The sequence below is a fragment of the Schistocerca americana genome, chromosome 2 (assembly GCF_021461395.2).
Source record: "Schistocerca americana isolate TAMUIC-IGC-003095 chromosome 2, iqSchAmer2.1, whole genome shotgun sequence".
Taxonomy (NCBI): domain Eukaryota; kingdom Metazoa; phylum Arthropoda; class Insecta; order Orthoptera; family Acrididae; genus Schistocerca; species Schistocerca americana.
The window spans coordinates 699761997-699782697 of record NC_060120.1 but is presented as its reverse complement, the minus strand read 5'-3'; the positions used below and the strand labels follow the sequence as shown (position 1 = coordinate 699782697).

Below are 20701 nucleotides of genomic sequence, written 5' to 3'. Positions count from 1 at the left end.
GGGCTACACCACGAGAACATGGTAGGATTGTTCGAATGGTTCTGACGAACAGACGGAAGTCAGCAACTGAAATCCGGACAGAGGTCACAGGCAGCGTGTTAACACGAACTGTTGGGTACAAATTTATTATTTATTTATTTATTATTGTTTACTATTTCAACATCCGCCACCTGAAATCTAATTCAAGTCGTATTTCCACATAGTTACAGCAAGTTGAATACAACTGTACTTCAACATTCCCTTCAAGTTTTTCAGTAATTCGTGAAAATTAAATATAATACAAAAATGGAAACCACCCGAAACTCTTAAACTATCGTACTGCACTTGCTGATCATCTGTACCACAGTTGCAGCAGATTACTGAAAGCAGGACTGAGACCTAGATTTGCTATGCATCCTCTACTACTGACACCGTAGCACAAACACAGACAGGCTTGGTGTAGAGTCAGTCAACTGGGAGAGCAATGAGTTTCGATTTTATTTGTGGTGGTCTGACCAGCATCCAACCTGTCCATAGATGACCTGGTGGGAAGTCACTAGAAGCAGAGATTCTCCAGATATATACCTTACCAACTCCCAGAATCTTGGTATTAGGAGATTTTGGATATGACAACAGAAATGATTTGGTAATTATTGAAGGGTGGCGAATGCTCGAAGTATTTGACAGGCGTGGTAAACCCTGTACTCATACAAATGATGACCAGGGAACAAAATAAAATTTTCCAGCACGATAATGCAAGAGACCACATAGCATTATACACCACAAACGTCTTGGGGAATACACAGGTCCATGACTGGCTTGATATACCCCTGACTTATCACACACATGTCATATAAACATGTCTGGGATACAATGGGAAGACATATCTTTTCATATCAGCTTTCAGTCAGTATCTTCAGTAATATGCAGTGTGTGTTTCAGGCAGTTAGTTAGTTACATATTCGATAGATAACATTCACCATAAATGTTATGACATGGAAAGCGCCAACACAACAAATATAGAACACACTCACACTCATATATATACAGGTATATATATAGTTACATGCTGGTCATTTAACAACTAATTGTTTCTATTCACGAATACCTCTATGGATAGATTGTCAAATAGCTTTATGACTGCATGTTTCATCTCTTTCTGTGTCCAAGTTGAATTCATTAAAGATTAATACAGATGATTTTGCCTTCTAGTGTTGTGAATATAACTGTTCGAAATATTCCCAGCTTCTTAAACTATTCCTTCAAGAAGTACCTGTGAAAAACCTCACACAAATCTCTCATTACTATGTTTCACTCAGTGAATACTTTTCGCCAAAACGAGGAAACACCCCATAATGTTATCTGATTAGACATCAGTGAATCACAATATGCAGAATGTGTTAACTTACCAATTCTATATTCCCAAAGTTCACAATTACTTTTATGGCAAAGGTAGTCCATCTCAATAATTTCGGTAGGTCTTTTCAGTTTAAGTACTCAGCACTATGCACTTAGCTAAGAACTTAAAACTTTCTACCTGTTATTTATTTCTTGTTGCTATATTAGAATAATATGCAGTGGGATATTTTTGACAGTACAAAGTCGAATGAGCTGCGTTTTTTCAAAGTTTAAAGCTAGTTCACTTGTGCAGAAAGCAACTTTATAACATACGTCATTTACTAGTCTTTCCGTTGATGCTTCTTTGCTCAGCTTCACAATAATGCTTGTGCCATACGTAAAGAGGACTAATTACACCTTTAGATTCAGTAATAAAGAACAGTAATCAACCAATGATCTAACCCTGTGGGACTCCCACTGTAATTTTTCCGTTGTTGTTGTGGTCTTCAGTCCTGAGACTGGTTGATGCAGCTCTCCATGCTGCTCTATCCTGTGCACGCTTTTTCATCTCCCAGTACCTACTGCAACCTACATCCTTCTGAATCTGCTTAGTGTATTCGTCTCTTGGTCTCCCTCTACGATTTTTACCCTCCACGCTGCCCTCCAATACTAAATTGGTGATCCCTTCATGCCTCAGAACATGTCCTTACCAACCAATCCCTTCTTCTGGTCAAGTTGTGCCACAAACTTCTCTTCTCCCCAATCCTATTCAATACTTCCTCATTAGTTATGTGATCTACCCATCTAATCTTCAGCATTCTTCAGTAGCACCACATTTCGAAAGCTTCTATTCTCTTCTTGTCCAAACTATTTATCGTCCATGTTTCACTTCCATACATGGCTACAATCCACACAAATACTTTCAGAAGTGACTTCCTGACACTTAAATCTATACTCGATGTTAACAAATTTCTCTTCTTCAGAAACGCTTTCCTTGCCATTGCCAGTCTACATTTTATATCCTCTCTGCTTCGACCATCATCAGTTATTTTGCTCCCGAAATAGCAAAACTCCTTTACTACTTTAAGTGTCTCATTTCCTAATCTAATTCCCTCAGCATCACCCGACTTAATTAGACTACATTCCATTATCCTTGTCTTGCTTTTGTTGATGTTCATCTTATATCCTCCTTTCAAGACACTGTCCATTCCATTCAACTGCTCTTCCAAGTCCTTTGCTGTCTCTGACAGAATTACAATGTCATCGGCGAACCTCAAAGTTTTTATTTCTTCTCCATGAATTTTAATACCTACTCCGAATTTTTCTTTTGTTTCCTTTACTGCTTGCTCAATATACAGATTGAACAACATCGGGGAGAGGCTACAACCCTGCCCTACTCCCTTCCCAACCACTGCTTCCCTTTCATGTCCCTCGACTCTTATAACTGCCATCTGGTTTCTGCATAAATTGTAAATAGCCTTTCGCTCCCCGTATTTTACCCCTGCCACCTTTAGAATTTGAAAGAGAGTATTCCAGTCAACATTGTCAAAAGCTTTCTCTAAGTCTACAAATGCTAAAAACGTAGGTTTGCCTTTCCTTAATCTTTCTTCTAAGATAACTCATAAGGTCAGTATTGCCTCACGTGTTCCAGTGTTTCTACGGAATCCAAACTGATCTTCCCCGAGGTTGGCTTCTACTAGTTTTTCCATTCGTCTGTAAAGAATTCGTGTTCGTATTTTGCAGCTGTGACTTATTAAACTGATAGTTCGGTAATTTTCACATCTGTCAACACCTGCTTTCTTTGGGATTGGAATTATTATATTCTTCTTGAAGTCTGAGGGTATTTCGCCTGTTTCATACATCTTGCTCACCAGATGATAGAGTTTTGTCAGGACTGGCTCTCCCAAGGCCGTCAGTAGTTCCAATGGAATGTTGTCTACTCCGGGGGCCTTGTTTCGACTCAGGTCTTTCAGTGCTCTGTCAAACTCTTCACGCAGTATCATATCTACCATTTCATCTTGATCTACATCCTCTTCCATTTCCATAATATTGTCCTCAAGTACATCGCCCTTGTATAGACCCTCTATATACTCCTTCCACCTTTCTGCTTTCCTTTCTTTGCTTAGATCTGGGTTTCCATCTGAGCTCTTGATATTCATACAAGTCGTTCTCTTATCTCCAAAGGTCTCTTTAATTTTCCTGTAGGCAGTATCTATCTTACCCCTAGTAAGATAGGCCTCTACATCCTTACCTTTGTCCTCTAGCCATCCCTGCTTAGCCATTTTGCACTTCCTGTCGATCTCATTTTTGAGACGTTTGTATTCCTTTTTGCCTGCTTCATTTACTGCATTTTTATATTTTCTCCTTTCATCAATTAAATTCAATATTTCTTCTGTTACCCAAGGATTTATACTAGCCCTCGTGTTTTTACCTACTTGATCCTCTGCTGCCTTCGCTACTTCATCCCTCAAAGCTACCCATTTTTCCGTATGCAGATGATATGGCTTCCCCTTTTGTATAAGCCGAGCTGCCTAAGGCAGTTTTCTGAATACTATTTCTTAAAGAACTAAACCAGGCATGTGCTGAACTACGTTTTCCATAAAAACGTAACTTCTGTAATTGAATATTATGATTGATACAATGAAAGTGACTGGAAATCCCTACTGGTCTTGTTTTATTATTTGATGATATTAATGTGTGCTCAATGAACTATACAAATATCTGTCTCAGTATAGTGGCCCTTTTGACATCGAAATTGTAACTGGCTAAGTGTCTTATTACTAAACAGGTCCGTGACAACCCAGGAACACATTACCTTCTCAAAAAGTTTACAAATTGATGTAAGGAGTGACATTGGGCGGCAGTTATCGAGACAGAGCCCTAACAATGGCTCATTTAAATCTGTCGGCACCAATGATGTGTGTCGCTATGCATCGGAGGAAATCCTCTGTAGCTTCCGGCGGCTATCTGATTTGGTGGAGACTGCTAGTCTCGCTAGCGGGATGAAAGCAGAGCATCGTCGACAGGACTGACTGCGGACCTTTGGTACAGAGCCGAGTGGAGGGTCTGAATCAGAGGCTGAGACGGTTCTGCGACCGTGTGGGATGCAGATTCCTCGACTTGCGTCATAGGGTGGTGGGGTTTCGGGTTCCGCTGGATAGGTCAGGAGTCCACTACACGCAGCAAACGGCTACACGGGTAGCAGGGGTTGTGTGGCGTGGACTGGGCGGTTTTTTGGGTTAGATGGCCTCGGGCAAGTGCAGAAAGGGCAACAGCCTCAAAGGGTGCGGGGCAAAGTCAGGACATGCGGGGAACAAGCAGCAATCGGTATTGTAATTGTAAACTGTCGAAGCTGCGTTGATAAAGTACCGGAATTTCAAGCGCTGATAGAAAGCACCGAAGCTGAAATCGTTATAGGTACGGAAAGCTGGCTGAAGCCAGAGATAAATTCTGCCGAAATTTTTACAAAGGCACAGACGGTGTTTAGAAAGGATAGATTGCATGCAACCGGTGGTGGCGTGTTTGTCGCTGTTAGTAGTAGTTTATCCTGTAGTGAAATAGAAGTGGATAGTCCTTAGAATTATTATGGGCGGAGGTTATACTCAACAACCGAGCTGGGTTAATAATTGGCTCCTTTTACCGACCTCCCGACTCAGCAGCATTTGTGGCAGAACAACTGAGAGAAAATCTGGAATATATTTCACATAAATTTCCTCAGCATGTTATAGTCTCAGGTGGAGATTTCAATTTACCAGATATAGACTGGGACATTCGGATGTTTAGGACGAGTGGTAGGGACAGAACATCGAATGACATTATACTAAGTGCATTACCCGAAAATTACCTCGAGCAATTAAACAGAGAACCGACTCGTGGAGATAACATCTTAGACCTACTGATAACAAACAGACCCGAACATTTTGACTCTGAAAGCGCAGAACAGGGAATCAGTGATCATAAGGCCGTTGCAGCATCCCTGAATATGGAAGTAAATAGGAATATAAAGAAAGGGATAATATTTATCTGTTTAGCAAGAGTAATAGGAGGCAGCTTTCAGACTGCCTAACAGATCAAAACGAAAATTTCTGTTCCGACACTGACAATGTTTAGTGTTTATGGAAAAAGTTCAAGGCAATCGTAAAATGCGTTTTAGACAGGTACGTGCCGTGTAAAACTGAGGGACGGGAAAAACCCACCCTGGTTCAACAACAAAGTTAGGAAACTACTGCGAAAGCAAAGAGAGCTTCACTGCAAATTTAAACGCAGCCAAAACCTCTCAGACAAACAGAAGCTAAACGATGTCAAGTTAGCGTAAGGAGGGCTATGCATGAAGCGTTCAGTGAATTCGAAAGTAAAATTCTATGTACCGACTTGATAGAAAATCCTAGGAAGTTCTGGTCTTACGTTAAATCAGTAAGTGGATCGAAACAGCATATCCAGACACTCTGGGATGCTAATGGCATTGAAACAGAGGATGACACGCGTAAAGCTGAAATACTAAACACCTTTTTCCAAAGCTGTTTCACAGAGGAAGACCGCACTGCAGTTCCTTCTCTAAATCCTCGCACAAACGAAAAATGGCTGACATCGAAATAAGTGTCCAAGGAATAGAAAAGGAACTGAAATCGCTCAACATAGGAAAGTCCACTGGACCTGGTGGAATACCAAATCGATTCTACACAGAGTACTCGAAAGAACTTGCCCCCCTTCTAGCAGACGTGAACCGCAAGTCTCTAGAGGAACGGAAGGTTCCAAATCATTGGAAAAGAGCACAGGTAGTTCCAGTTTTCAAGAAGGGTCGTCGAGCAAATGCCCAAAACTACAGGCATCTATCTCTGACATCAATCTGTTGCAGAATTTTAGAACATGTTTTTTGCTCGCGTATCATGCCATTTCTGGAAACCCAGAATCTACTCTGTAGGAATCAACATGGATTCCGGAAACACCGATCGTGTGAGACCCAACTCGCTTTATTTGTTCATGAGACCCAGAAAATATTAGATACAGGCTCCCAGGTAGACGCCATTTTCCTTGACCTCTGGAAGGCGTTCGACACAGTTCCGCACTGTCGCCTGATAAACAAAGTAAGAGCCTACGCAATATCAGACCAGCTGTGTGGCTGGATTGAAGAGTTTTTAGCAAACAGAACATAGCATGTTGTTGTCAATGGAGGGACGTCTACAGACGTTGAAGTAACCTCTGGCGTGCCACAGGGGAGCGTTATGGGACCATTGCTTTTTGCAATATATGTAAATGACCTAGTAGATAGTGTCGGAAGTTCCATGCGGCTTTTCGCGGATGATGCTGTAGTACACAGAGAAGTTGCAGCATTAGAAAATTGGAGCGAAATGCAGGAAGATCTGCAGCGGATAGGCACTTGGTGCAGGGAGTGGCAACTGACCCTTAACATAGACAAATGTAGTGTATTGCGAATATATAGAAAGAAGGATCCTTTATTGTATGATTATATGATAGCGGAACAAACACTGGCAGCAGTTACTTCTGTAAAATATCTGGGAGTATGCTTGCGGAACGATTTGAAGTGGAATGATCATATAAAATTAATTGTTGATAAGGCGGGTGCCAGGTTGAGATTCATTGGGAGAGTCCTTAGAAAATGTAGTCCATCAACAAAGGCGGTGGCTTACAAAACACTCGTTCGAACTATACTTGAGTATTGCTCATCAGTGTGGGATCCATACCAGGTCGGGTTGACACAGGAGATAGAGAAGATCCAAAGAAGAGCGGCGCGTTTCGTCGCAGGGTTATTTGGTAAGCGTGATAGCGTCACGGAGATGTTTAGCAAACTCAAGTGGCAGACTCTGCAAGAGACGCGCTCTGCATCGCGGTGTAGCTTGCTGTCCAGGTTTCGAGAGGGTGCGTTTCTGGATGAGGTACCGAATATATTGCTTCCCCCTACTTATACCTCCCGAGGAGATCACGAATGTAAAATTAGAGAGATTCGAGCGTGCATGGAGGCTTTCCGGCATTAGTTCTCCCGAGAACCATACGCGACTGGAGCAGGAAAGGGAGGTAATGACAGTGGCACGTAAAATGCCATCCGCCACACACCGTTGGGTGGCTTGCGGAGTATAAATGTAGATGTAGATGTAGAAGACCATGACAATGAAGTAATGGAAATGATCGTATGGCATTGTTGGCCGGGAAGCCCCATTCGGGGGAGTTCGGCCGCCGTATTGCAATGGGCATTTAGTGGACGCCACTTCTGCGACTTGCGAGTCAATGCTGATAAAGGACACAAAACACCCAGGCCCCTGCCAGGAATCGAACCTGGGCACGCTGCGAGGTAGGCAGTAACGCTACCGCAACGTTACGGGGGCGGACGACATTGAAGTAATACATTAGTGTCTAAGAACATTACATACAGCAATAGAATATTTTATTGCATCCATTTCTACAACTTAATACTTTTATTGTAATTGTTGAATATATTAGTTAAACTGGCTTGATTTCTCTCTGTTTCTATAGCAAACAAGTATACACAATAATTTCTATAAATTTTATTTTATTCTCTTGATTTATTTCTGTAAAATGAGTAGTTATTTACGTTTTTGCACTTCCTGAAGAAACTGCATATATCATCTGATTTGTTTCTTCTTCTGAACTACGATCGTTAATCTCAAAAAGAAACACTGAATATTAATTTTACGACATAATACTGACAGTTCTTAGTGGTTGTACACACACAGTTACCTCATCTTAATCCACTTTTGCCATTTAATATTTGGTCGATTCTCCTTGTGCCTTAATCACCACTTTGCACCATATATGCATAGAGAGAATTAACTTTTAATGGATTCCTAACTCAGTTCATGAAACCACACATGCGCAAGAGTTTCCAGTAGGTCCTACCTAATCCGACTTCCTTTCAGCGATAGTGTTTGCTATTAACTTTCCAACAGTTCTCAATAGGATTGAAGCTGGGGCTATTTCCAGGTCATTATAAAATTGAAAACTCCATTTTGTCTATAGAAAGTTTTCATCTTATATGTAGAAATGCGTAATAATTAAGTTGGAACAATAACTGCTTCATATTTCTGCATGTCCATCTTTTTAGCGATGGTTGCGGGACTCGGCTGCTCGATATAGGATGTCAAATTAGACACCTTTCAGCCGTCAGTTTTGAGCCTTCTTTTATTTGACAACCAGTTTCAGCGTTTATTACGGCATCTTCAGGCCCCTGACTGACGTGTAGGAATAATCTACATCGCTTGTGACCGAAACAGGGGCCAGCAATACTGGTATTAGTAGATAATTGCTACAGTGGCCACTTCCACCATCAACCATCACCTGCGACGACGGCGTAATAAACGTCGAAACTGGTTGGCAAATAAAAGAAGGCTGAAAATTGACGGCTGAAAGGTGTTTAATTTGACATCCTATACCTGCTTCATGCTTGATACAAACGTTGTTCACAGATCTTGCCTTCAAAGCTCTGTGGCAAGGAACAGTCTAATCCTGGAAAATGCAACTGGAAAAATCTCCAAACAGGTCTCCTACTGTGGTCGTAAGTTGCCATTTATGAAGTCCAACCAACTACTCCGTGGGTAGAACTGCATCCCCAGAACATCTGTGCTTCTGGATGTTTGACTGTTTATGTTAAAGCAAAAGCAAAAGCTCTTCACCCACTCTGCGATGCACGGGCACTTTGCCATCAGAGCCATCCAGACTATAGTTTTTACTCATCTGAAGGCATTACTCTGTTCCACAACTCAGGCGTCCATGTCACATGTTGTTATGCCCATTTCAACTGCTGTAGTCGCATTGCTTTTGTCAGTAAAGGCTCCTTTCTAGGTAAACAGGCAGCGAATCCGGCTTCCAGCAGTCTGTTTCTAACTGTTCTGTTGGATGCTGAGACGTCATAAATTTCTCCCAACTCTCGCTTTCGTTTAGTTGATGACAGGTGACGCGTTCAGTTGATGACAGGTGACGATCCACTAGAGAAAATCTTTTCAATAACCTATCTTGTTGGACTGTAGACGCCCTTCTTCTGCCTCTTCCTTTCTCATGATCAACATCCCCTTTCGCCCTATATTTTTTTAGTACCCTCTAAATTGTGACCTGACCAAAACCTATCTTAGAGGATATCTGTCTTGTGTTGAGACAAACTGATATACATGGAAATAAGTAATACTTTGGCGTTAATTCGACTGCCCCACCCATCTTTTCACTTCAATGTGTCAACACAAAATGACTGTATGAACACTGCTTCATTGTAAGTGACAACAAGGAGCTGCATATTGTTGGAAAGATGTGAAAGAAAATGAAACAATTAATGCAAGAATATGTAACCGATGATTTAACAACAGTGGACTGCAGTAACCTGAAGCAAACAGCCGCCAAACACGAAGTTATGAAGTAAGAATTGGTGATGCAATAAATAATTCTGTCGCTGTATTATAGGGCCACAACTGTTTTCTGTTTCATTGGAGCTTTTATCTACCCCTTTTGAACTTTTACTTTCTGGAGTCATGGTGATCTTCGTTATTTCAGAAGGTGAGGTGAAATTAATTTTAATTTCACTAAAGTCCTCTGCTCTGCTTCTTCGGCGTACTTCTTTCCTTTTTCTTCCTAGGTAAGTGCACCAATTTTCTACCCTATTTTTAGAAAGTAATTATTAAAAATATTTGCTATACATGAACAGTCTTCTACAACGCTGCCATTCTCTTCAACGGAAATGATGTAATCTTCTATGGTTTTTTTCCCTGGTTAGAAATTCCTCACGATGACATTTGAGGACTGTTTATTTCCATGTCGCAACGAATACAAGAGTTATTTTTGTAATCATAAGTGGAAAAGCAGTGATCTACAAACAACATGTAACAAAACTTAAAAACCGGTCTTCACCACATAAATAAATTTATTTAAAAATGGTGATCTGTTTCAGGCCTTCATTAGACCATTCTACAAACATGGCAGGCGGAGACCGTGATATAGAGGAGGATTCTTATGTACGAAACATGGATGTCACCTGCAGTTCCTGCTTTGTGTCGCCATCTCTGACTGCCAGGGTTGGAGTATGGTCTGATATTGGTATAAAATAAATTGAAGCGGGTCGGCATTTTTAAATAAATATGTTATATGATCAAGGCTGTTTTTTAATTTTTACTTAATATGGCGCTGATGATGGATAACATTTCCGAATGTAATAAAAGTTTCACTAATTAATACCCTTTTATATTATTAACAAAGTAAGTTATATAAATGTGAGATTGGTGTTTCACAGTGTAACACTTTAATTGTAGTTCCCTGGCGACCCTGTTGGCTATGTTTGGTCCTATGTGAGCTCCTCCAATCTCCACACATAAAAACCGACATATGACAGTGTATTTGACATGCAGAGAAGCCAAGTTCGATGCCCACGTAACACGAAGGGATTACAATTACTCTGCGTGTAGGTTCAGTCAGCCAAATTGTCATTCTCTCTTAGAATCAAGGACGTGACACAAGTATTAAGTGAAGAAAATTAATGGATTTGCTACCTAATTTATTTAAATTATAATGCTTCTTGTAAAATTATACATGCATTGTGACGTAATGAATCAAGTGTTTGATATTTCTGATAGCAGAACAAAAGGAAACAGGAAATGTGATGAATAGAGAGGGTGTCTCGAAGTCTTTGCATCAGAAGTCTGGGGATAGTGGATCATGTCATGGGAAACAACTTTTTTTTTAGAGACAAAATATTCGCTGACACTAGATGTCTTTTGCAACTGATGATCCCCCTGAGGGCGCAGGGCGTAGGCATTCTGCATTGGTGCTACGCAGTGTATGTTGTCATAATCCAGTCACCTGCCCTGCGCGGAAGGGACAAACCGAGTTTGTAAAATATCTTTCTCCACTTGGCGACACTCATTCTTAATTTTTTTCTCGTTGAAAATCACTTTGTCAATTTACTGGAGCATGTACTAGGCAGATGCAGTACACCTAATTAGTAGACGCTGCTAGTTCGGTAAAATCTCGTCGTCCCAGAACGCCGCCAGGAAGTGTCAGCGAACGTTTTGCCTATGTTAGACTAGTTTTGATACCGTACATAAATGACGAAGTAAATGGTAGGATTAAGTATAGTATTGGTAGGGAAAAAAACATAAATGAATAAACTAGGAGCCGACGGCTTCTTTGTTTTTTGTTTGTTTGTTCTGCACATAATTAGAACTGCATAAAGTTATGTGTTAGTCGATTGAGTAGTTTATATTTTGAAAAAATATAATTTGCTTTTTATAAGTAATAAAAATTAGTTGATCACCTAACTTCCCCGCATTTATGTAACAGTACATAAATTTATGTAATAGTATAGGTAATCCTACTATTTACTACCACATTTATGAACTGTAACAAAAATACCGAACCGTAGTTTTGGTAGAGTGCAACTCTAATAGAGACAAAACGCTCACGACACTTCCTGCCGACGGTAGCCGTTCTTTTATTGAATTCGTCGTACTGAGATGACGAGATTTTACCAATGTTGATGCAAGTACAGCTTTCACACACAAACATATAAGACAATAGAACGTTCTTTATCAGCGATCAAAGGCAGGAGTTTCCTAGAATAATAAGTTGTTTATGAATAACAGAAACACATTTTATATACGCTCGACAAAGTGCTGAAGAAATGTGTGATATGTTTTTGTTTTGCAGTTTTTTTTTTATTCTACCTCTTTTGAAGAAAAAATGCGTTTTCTATTGCTATGAGATAAATCTGTATTTTTCTTTAGTTTTCGAATAAAACTAGAATTGAATACTGGAAGTTTCAATTTTGATATAAATACTGTTTATTTTTAAGGAACAGACAGCAGAATAGCTATGTAGAACAAAAATATTCTTTAAATAATGCAGCTCTTCAAATATCCTCACTGTTTCACTGCTGCTGGTTTCTGGGGGCACTGACCACATGTGGAGACAAAGTGATCTAAATGAGATACCGCCCAATAGGTATGCAACACACCTAACGTACAGGTAATGCAGTTACGATCTTAACTGACAAAAACTACTAGGAAAACTTCCGTAGTCTACGCTGATTTATGATAGTCTACAGTAGTTTTACAACTGTAGAGTCTAGGAAACGTTGTTCCCCTTGATGTGATCTGTCACCCACACACGTCTGATGCAAAGACTTCTAAGCATCCTGTATGGTACTGGTGCCATATTACGAAGTAATCATATAAAAATAGCGCTACAATTTTCTCGAAAAAAAAATCTAAAAAAATTTGCAGCTATTCCCGGTGCCCCCTTGTAACAGAGTGGAGATTTTGCTCGGTCGTTGGCAGGGCTGGCGTAAGAGTGTGCTGGGCGCGGTGGGCGGTGAGCGCGTGTCGCTGCTGAACAGGGCGGAGCGCGCGCAGCTGGCGGCGGCGGCGTCGGACGAGGAGCCTTGGCTGAGCGGCGACCCCGTGGCGGCGGCCGTGCTGCTGCGGCCGGCGCTCGTCACCGCCAGCGGCCGCTACCGCCTCGCCGTCGAGGTGTCGGGCGCGCTCGCCAGGGGCGCTGCCTTCGTGGACTACAGCCGGGAGCTCAGCCCCAGGAACGCGCGCATCGTGCAGCGCTTCGACGTCGACCTCTACAAGCGCTTGCTCCTGCAGACACTCTCACCTCGGCCTGAAACTCTCACGTAGCGGCCGCGGCTGTCGATCTTTTTTCATAAACGACAAGTTACATACGAGGACAACAAACAGTGAAGGCACTTGCAACACGGTCGGCGTTTCAAACTGGTTGATTGCTGGTGAAGTTATGAGCTGTAATGCTGCATTTCATTGCGTATTAAGAAAGTAAAGGCTCAACAACCTGGAATACTACTACCTTAAAACAGTAAACAGAGTAGATGTGACTGCATATGGCAACAGGTGGATTTAACACGTTGATTATTTATTACAAAAATCTATTTTAAAGGCATTACAGGTTTATTGTATTTATAGATACATCTGTGTGTTTCACAAGAAACTAATATTTAATAAAGAGAAAAGCCGAGACTGTGCATTATCTGAATAAATTGTACGCAAACCAAACTGCAGTTCTAAGAGTCGAAGCACATTTAAGGATAGCAGTAGTTCAGAATGGAGTGAGATAGGATTATAGTGTATTATATTTTTACTGAAACACGAGAAGAGAAACCCGGTGTTGCCTACGTATTTATTAACAATTGTGCATCCATGCCCATACCATGCAGCATCTGGCCTTGTGCTTAATGTATATGACGTCATACCTCGTGAACTATGTGTCGGAATGTGATACAATTTTGTAGGAACATTCAGCGGAAAATGTGGACGCTGTCTGCAAAATCTATTGCGAATGGAGTTAGTAGCGGCAAAGTAATAAATTTAAACGTTATGCATAGAGCAGTAACTTTTCATGCATCTCTCTCTCTGCTATTTGGGTAGCAAAGTAAAACCATGGCCAAAGAAGAGAGGAAGTAAAATGTAAACTGGCAATAGCAAGGAAAGTGTCCCAAAAAAGAAATCTGCCAACAGGCGGATGTAATTATGTGTTAGCAAGACCTTCTCAATGTATCATTCTAGAGTGTAGCCTGGAATGGAAATGAAATATAAACGATAAGCATTCAGACAAGAAGAGAATAGAAAATTTCGAAATGTGATGCTACAGAAAACTGCTGAAGACTGGATGAATAAATTGGATAACTAATGAACAGATTCTGAACTGACTGGGAACAAACGAAATGTATGGTAAAACTTGATTGAAAGAATGGATAGACTGATGTGTACAAATAGATGAGAATCTTAATTGGAAAATTCATATTTTGGACCTCCTAAAGGGACTAGGTCCACCAACTTTTGCAATCAGAATAATTGCCAATTTTGAGGATGTAGAAATTAGTAAGCTAACATACTTTGCATACTTCCACTCTCTGATGTCATACAGAATAATATTCTGGGGCAACTCAATAATTAGGCAAAAGGTATTCACTGCTCAAAAGAAAGTAGTTAGAATAATGTGTGGGGTTCATAGTCGCACATCTTGTAGGCATCTGTTTAAAAGGTTACGAATTCTTACAACTGCTTCACAGTACATTTAGTCAGTAATGAAATTTTTTCTCAACAACATGGACCAGTTTAAAATCAACACCGACATTCATGATTACAATACCAGAAAAAGGAAAGACCTACACTGTGTTTTACTTAACCCATCTTTGGCACAGAAAAGGGTAAAATGTGCTGCTAGAAATTTTTTTGATAAATTACCAGATGAAATAAAATGTCTGACAGACAGTAGTAATAGTTCCAAAAACATATTGAAATCATACCTCCGTGACATCTCCTTCTATACCATAGATGAACTCTTGAATATGAGTAAATAAATCTGGAGATACAATATATGCATTTTGTGCCACTTAAGGGAATGGGATAGATAATAGAAATGTTTAGGTATAACACTATAACATAAAAAAACCTTGTTACCTGTGCGCATTTCTTGTGCATTTGACACGTTCCTCATCATAACAGTTTTTCCATGCCATTGATCAATGGAACACGTAACTAACTAACTAACTAAGTAACTGAGACAGCAAGAAATTCTCTATTTGGAAATCAAGGTAGTTGGTAGTGGTAGTAAGGTCTTATGCGACCAGACTGCTGAGGTCATCGGTCCCTAAGTTTACACACTACTTAACCTAACTTAAACTAATTTACACTAAGGATGACACACACACCCATGCCTGAGGGAGGACTTGAACATCCGACGGGGGAAGCCGAATGGACCGTGACAAGACGCCTCAGACTGCTCGGCTATCCCGCACGTCTCCGAGGTAAGTGTAGAGAGACAAAAAATGTAAAGGAAGACAAAGGCATGATTACACTAAACAGGTCAATTGCAGTAGTTGTGCAAGATGAAGAAGCTTGCACACGGTAGACTAGTTAGGGGAGCTGCATCAAACCAATCTTCAGACTGAAGACCAGAACAACAACCTGTTTTATAACTATTGGCCAATTACAACCCAATGGTCATTTTTATAGGTAAATGTATGTTTGTATAAGAATTCGAAGATATGGAGAAAACGTTGAGCTGTGTTCCATATACATCATCGATCTAATTGAATACCAGACACACCATAGAACATATCAGCAGGTGCCTGTGTTCATACTGTTGTCAACTCAGCTGTTCAGGGTGAATCCGAAAACCACCAAAAAAATTTTCGGAGGTTATTGAGGAATATTTCCAGAGTATTTTGATGTAAATGGACTACTAGTATCTGGTGGCGTTTACAAAGTAATAGTGTAATACGTTTTATTCTGTTTGTTACCCCCATTTACCTTACTTTCTGCGAAAATACCTTTACAAGAGCAAAAAAACCCTACAGTATGCAACCACAGTGTAATCAAAAACTCCATAGAGATGCGGGAACAGCTCAGCATAGCGTCGTTGCACTGCTCGTCCACTGCATTCTATGAACCCATACATCAGGTGCCACCACATCATCAGTAAACCCATCCATGCTGCTGTGCGTCACTGTTAACGTTCAACTAACGCTGCTGGAAAAACAAACCCGAGACAGAACACAGCTGTACTGAAAGCAGTTTTGAGGACGAAAAGTAATATGGGCAGTAAGGCTATCAACCCAAGTACCATACAAGACACACAGCATATACCTCCAAACATTTACGCTGTTGTGCAGGTACATTGCAAAAAAAAAAAAAAAAAAAAAAAAAAAAAAAAAAAAAAAAAAAAAAAAAAAAAAAAAAAAAGGACTCATCATGAAGGAATTATGCGAATGGGACGGAAACGGATAGATGTGATGTACAAGTAAAGACAAACAAAGAATTACTGTTTCAGAAAAGTTGAATGATTTGTTCAAGAGAAAAAGATTCACAAAATGAGCGTGTCAGTAATGTGTAGGTCCATCTCTGACTCTTATGCAAGCAGGTATTCGGTTTGTCATTGATTGATATCCTTAGGGATATTGTGCCAAATTCTGTTCAAGTGGTGCTTTTCATCGTCAAAATCCCAAGAAGGTTAGGGGGCCTGTCTACAATGATCGAAACATTCTCAACTGCGGAGAGATCTGGCGACCTCTGCTGGCCGAGGTAAGGATTGGCAAGTAAAAAGACAAGAAGGAGAAAATCTCGCCATATGCGTACGGACACTATCTTCATGAAAAGTAAACTCAGTATGGCTTGGCATGAAGGACAACAAAATGGGGCGTAGAATATTGGCTATGTACTACTGTCCTGTAAGGGTTCCAACTAAATGGGTCCTGTTATTTAAAAAAATGGCATCCCAGACCATCGCTCCTGGGTTTCAGGCCGTGTGACAGGTCACAGTCAGGTTAATATGTCGCTGCTGACCAGGGCATCTCCAGACATATCGTGGCTGGTAATCGAGGCTCAGTTTGAAGTGTGACTCACAACTGAATACAATACTAATCCAGTCAATGAGATTCCAGGCCCCAATGACCAGTGAAGACATCTCTGGAGACGCCTGCAACATCGGTGGGGTGCCAAATTGACTCTCGTCCTCCCTACAACTTGACAACCAGGAGTGATGGCATGGGGTGCCATTTCATTTCATAGCAGGACCCCTTTGGTTGCCATCTGTGGCACCCTTTCAGCACAGCGGTACGTCGACGGCGTTCTACGCCCCATTTTGGTGCTCTTCATAGCAAGCCATCTTGGACTTTCTTTCAGCAAGATAATGCCCACTCACATATGGTGAGAGTTTCTGCTGCTTGTCTTAGTGCTTGCCAAACCCTTACTTGGCCAGCAGAGTTCGCTGGATCTTTTCCCAGTTGGGAACGTTTAGATCATTATAGGCAGGGCGCTCCAACCAGCTTGGGATTTTGATGATCTGATGCATCTTTTGGACATGAGGATATCCAACATCTCTATCAATGCCAAGCAGAATAAGTGCTTGCATAAGGTCCAGAGGTGGATCAACGCATTATCGACTTGCTCAATTTGTGAAGCTCTTTCTCTTGAATAAATCATCCAATTTTTCTGAAACTGCAATTATTTGTTTGTCTGTACATGTACATCATATCTATCGATTTTCGTTCATTTCGGATAATTCCTTTGTGATGCGTCATTTTTGTTTTTTCTTTGAATGTATTTTGAGTTTAGTGGAGATACGAAGGTAGATGAGGTTAAGGAATCAACCCAAATGCAATTTCTCTGTAATGATGTACTAGTGATCACATACTATCTGATCAAAATGATCCAGACACTTAATAGTGGACGTCAGTAGGGGGTGTGTCCACTCTTCGCCTTTATGACGGCCTGAACTCTGCTGGGGACACTTTCAATAAGTTGTGTGAATGTCAGGACAATCTGCCGCAAGAGCCAAAATCGAGAAGGCAATGTTGTTGGACGCTGCAGTCCAGGTTGAAGCCGACATTATAACACACGCTAAAGTTGTTCCTTTGGGTTGAAGTCGAGAAACTATGCATACTCGTACATTTCAGGAACGTTACTGTCCACAAACCTCTGCTTTTCGGATGCTGCTGTATGACTGGATACATTGTCATGCTGATACAGTCGGTTATCATCTCCTAACTGTTCCTGTACCGAACAGAGTACACAATGCTGTAAAAGGTGCCCATGTCCTTCCGCATTTAGCGTTTTCTTAAGAGCAATGAGGGGATCATGATCCACATATGAAACGCATCACCATAACCTAACACCACCGCCTCCATATTGAACTGTTGGTATTATACATGATGGCAAGTAAGGACTTCCACGCATTCACCAAACCCAAACTTTTCCATTGGATTGGCACGGGGTGTAGGTTGTTTCATCACTCGAAATCGCTCATTTCCAGTTATCCACTCTCTAGTGGTGTGTCGCTCTTTACACCACCTCAAGAACTGCGTAGCATTGACTACAGAAACCTATGGCTTATAACGAGCAGTGTGGCAATTGTACCTCATTCTTTTAACGCCCTACACGCAGTCATGTATTAGCTGGACTGATGGTAGCAGTTTGGAACACATGAGTAATCGTTTCCGCTGATTTCACGCTAATTTTTGCAATCTCACTTCACAGTGCTCGACAGTCCCTGTTCGGCAGCTCCTGAGGTCTGCCTGATCTCGGTTTACCTATAGTTGTCCCTTCACATTTCCATTTCCTAATCACATCACCAATAGCCAAGTTGGGCAGCATTATAAGGGTGATGTCCACTGACGAAGTATACATTCAAAGTCACTGAGCTCTCTGGACTGAGCCATTCTGCAGTTACTGCCCCTCTACTCATAACACAATACTCCTCGCTTCATTTTACTATACTGGTTCCCTTTTTCTGACATTTAGTGGTCAATTATGCATTATGTAGGGACGTCTGGATACTTTTGATCAAACAGTGTAGGTTCTTTAGACCAAAGTATTCAGAAAATACAGGTAAACAACCCCTGAAATTTTGTCAGGAGTTCGTGTTCACCATATAGCATAAATAAATTATCCTATAATATTGTGTCGTCATATAGACAAAGACATGCTGAATGTACGCAGTACAAATTTCTCGACCACACACTGAGGAGGGAAATTACCAAAGTGTAAGAAATACTCAGTCCTTGCTAATCCAGCACAACTTGTTTCTTTCACTGCAGTATATTTGGAACCCTCACAGTACGACGGAAATTGTGTTGATTTGCGAGAAACAGTGATGTCAAGGAGCAGATTGGCGGCAGGCAACTCTGGAGGCACATCTTTGCAGCTTTCTTTTCATTGCTTGGAACTCAACTGCCTTCAGCTTCCAAGAGACTGGGACCCCATTTCTTGCTTTGTTACTCGTTAGTTAAGTTTTGAATCACATTTTCTAGAAGTAACAACTACCCAATCACACCATTCTCGTTGATTCTTCTTGTCAGTCAACAAAAAATAAAAAATCTGCTTGTCAGTTGGAATATTGTAAATTTTATCTCCATATCTGTGTAACTGGCTCGAGGCCTTAAGGATTACCCCAGCAGTAAATGGCCACCCTAAGTGGGTGGCCCTGTGGGACAAAATATTGTTTTACCCTGGTGCTTATCAGAATGAGGAGTCGTTAACATCATCCATTTTGTACACCAGTATTGCCATCTGCAAACAAAGCACACACCACATGAAATAAAATCTTGGTTCTGTGAAGTTCTGTCATTTCTGTAGGGTTCTTTCACTGTCAGCTACTTACTTAATAAAAAATTTACCTTGTTGCAAGTTGTATGGCATTATTGGCTGGGAGATATTGAGGGTATATGGTCCTAAAAGCACTGTTGATTTATGCCGTCACTCTCATCCCCCCTTTTATCAGTGATTCATGAACCCCTCCTCCACACCTGTATCCCATTAAAGCATCCTTATCAATGATTTGTTAGCCTGATCTCTTCTCATATGAAACATCTGAAGTGGCTGCCCCCAGAGTGAATCTTTATGTTTAATTTAAATATAATGTTTGTTGAGTATGTTGTAATATTTTTGGAGGCAATAAGTATCGAGAGTATCTTTGACTTCACATGTCTTCAGCACATAAGAAATGTTGTCAGTGCTGTGCAAGTTGGAAAAGGTGGAGGAGTTGTGATCATGGTATGGAAAGTTGGTGATATTGTTACTATTTCTGTTGTACCAATTTCTGTGAACGAGAGGTGAACAATAAATATCTTGAGTTGAAATTTAAATTTGAGTTGGATTATATTGCAGTATTTTTGTATAGAATTTTTTTTGCAAATTAATTATGTTAAGTGTAGTTTTTCTGTGAGTTTTGAACTCTGTAAATGGTTCTTCCGTTGCTAAATTCACAATGTGCAGTCCACCCCTTTTAAATACAATATAGCCATCCTTTTTAAGCAGAGTCAAATGGAATATATGCTTTCAAATGGAATATATCTTTTCATATAGTAAATGTCCTTGAATCCCTCATTTTCTGCAAGCACTACAACCTATGACAACTTACCACTGCTGTTCATAGTAAATGCTGATATTTTGTATTCCCCACCCGTATCCAACTTTCTTTAGAAACTGTTTTTAAAGTAATTTGTAGGCCTTGCTTACAGGTCTGCAGTCTGTAGTGACCTGCTCCTTTACCAGTGACAATTCCTTTGGGGCAACTGATCTTACCAAATGTTCCAGTTTTCTAACTTCGAATTCTTTCATTTTCCCTTTTTCTTCTGCACTTAAAGGTGTAATTCTTTTAATGGACCATAGCTTAAATCTGTTCGATATATTGATTCTTCATCTTAAGACCTGGCGAATAACTTTATTCATGGGGACCAGTCCCAGTTCAGCAACATCTTTACCCGATGTTGTTGTGAAGAATGTTCAGTATTGAGAAAAATATGGCTGGCCACTGTGGCGAGAGATTCTAGGCGCTTCAGTCTGGAACTGTGCGACCGCTACGATCGCAGAGTTGAATCCAGTGTTGGGCATGGATGTGTGTCTGATAACCTCAG

General features: G+C 40.7%; 1 protein-coding gene across 3 annotated transcripts in view; it reads left to right on the top strand.

Annotated features, from left to right (window-relative positions):
• LOC124595134 (uncharacterized protein C1683.06c-like) overlaps positions 1-13302 on the top strand; it is a 200176-nt gene extending 186874 nt beyond the window's left edge. For all 3 annotated transcript variants that reach the window (XM_047133732.1, XM_047133731.1, XM_047133733.1), the window contains one exon: positions 12606-13302. In XM_047133732.1, coding sequence (XP_046989688.1) covers positions 12606-12950 — 345 coding nt within the window. In that variant the 3' untranslated portion in view covers positions 12951-13302. The remainder of the gene's footprint in view (positions 1-12605) is intronic.
• The last annotated feature ends 7399 nt before the right edge of the window (positions 13303-20701 follow it).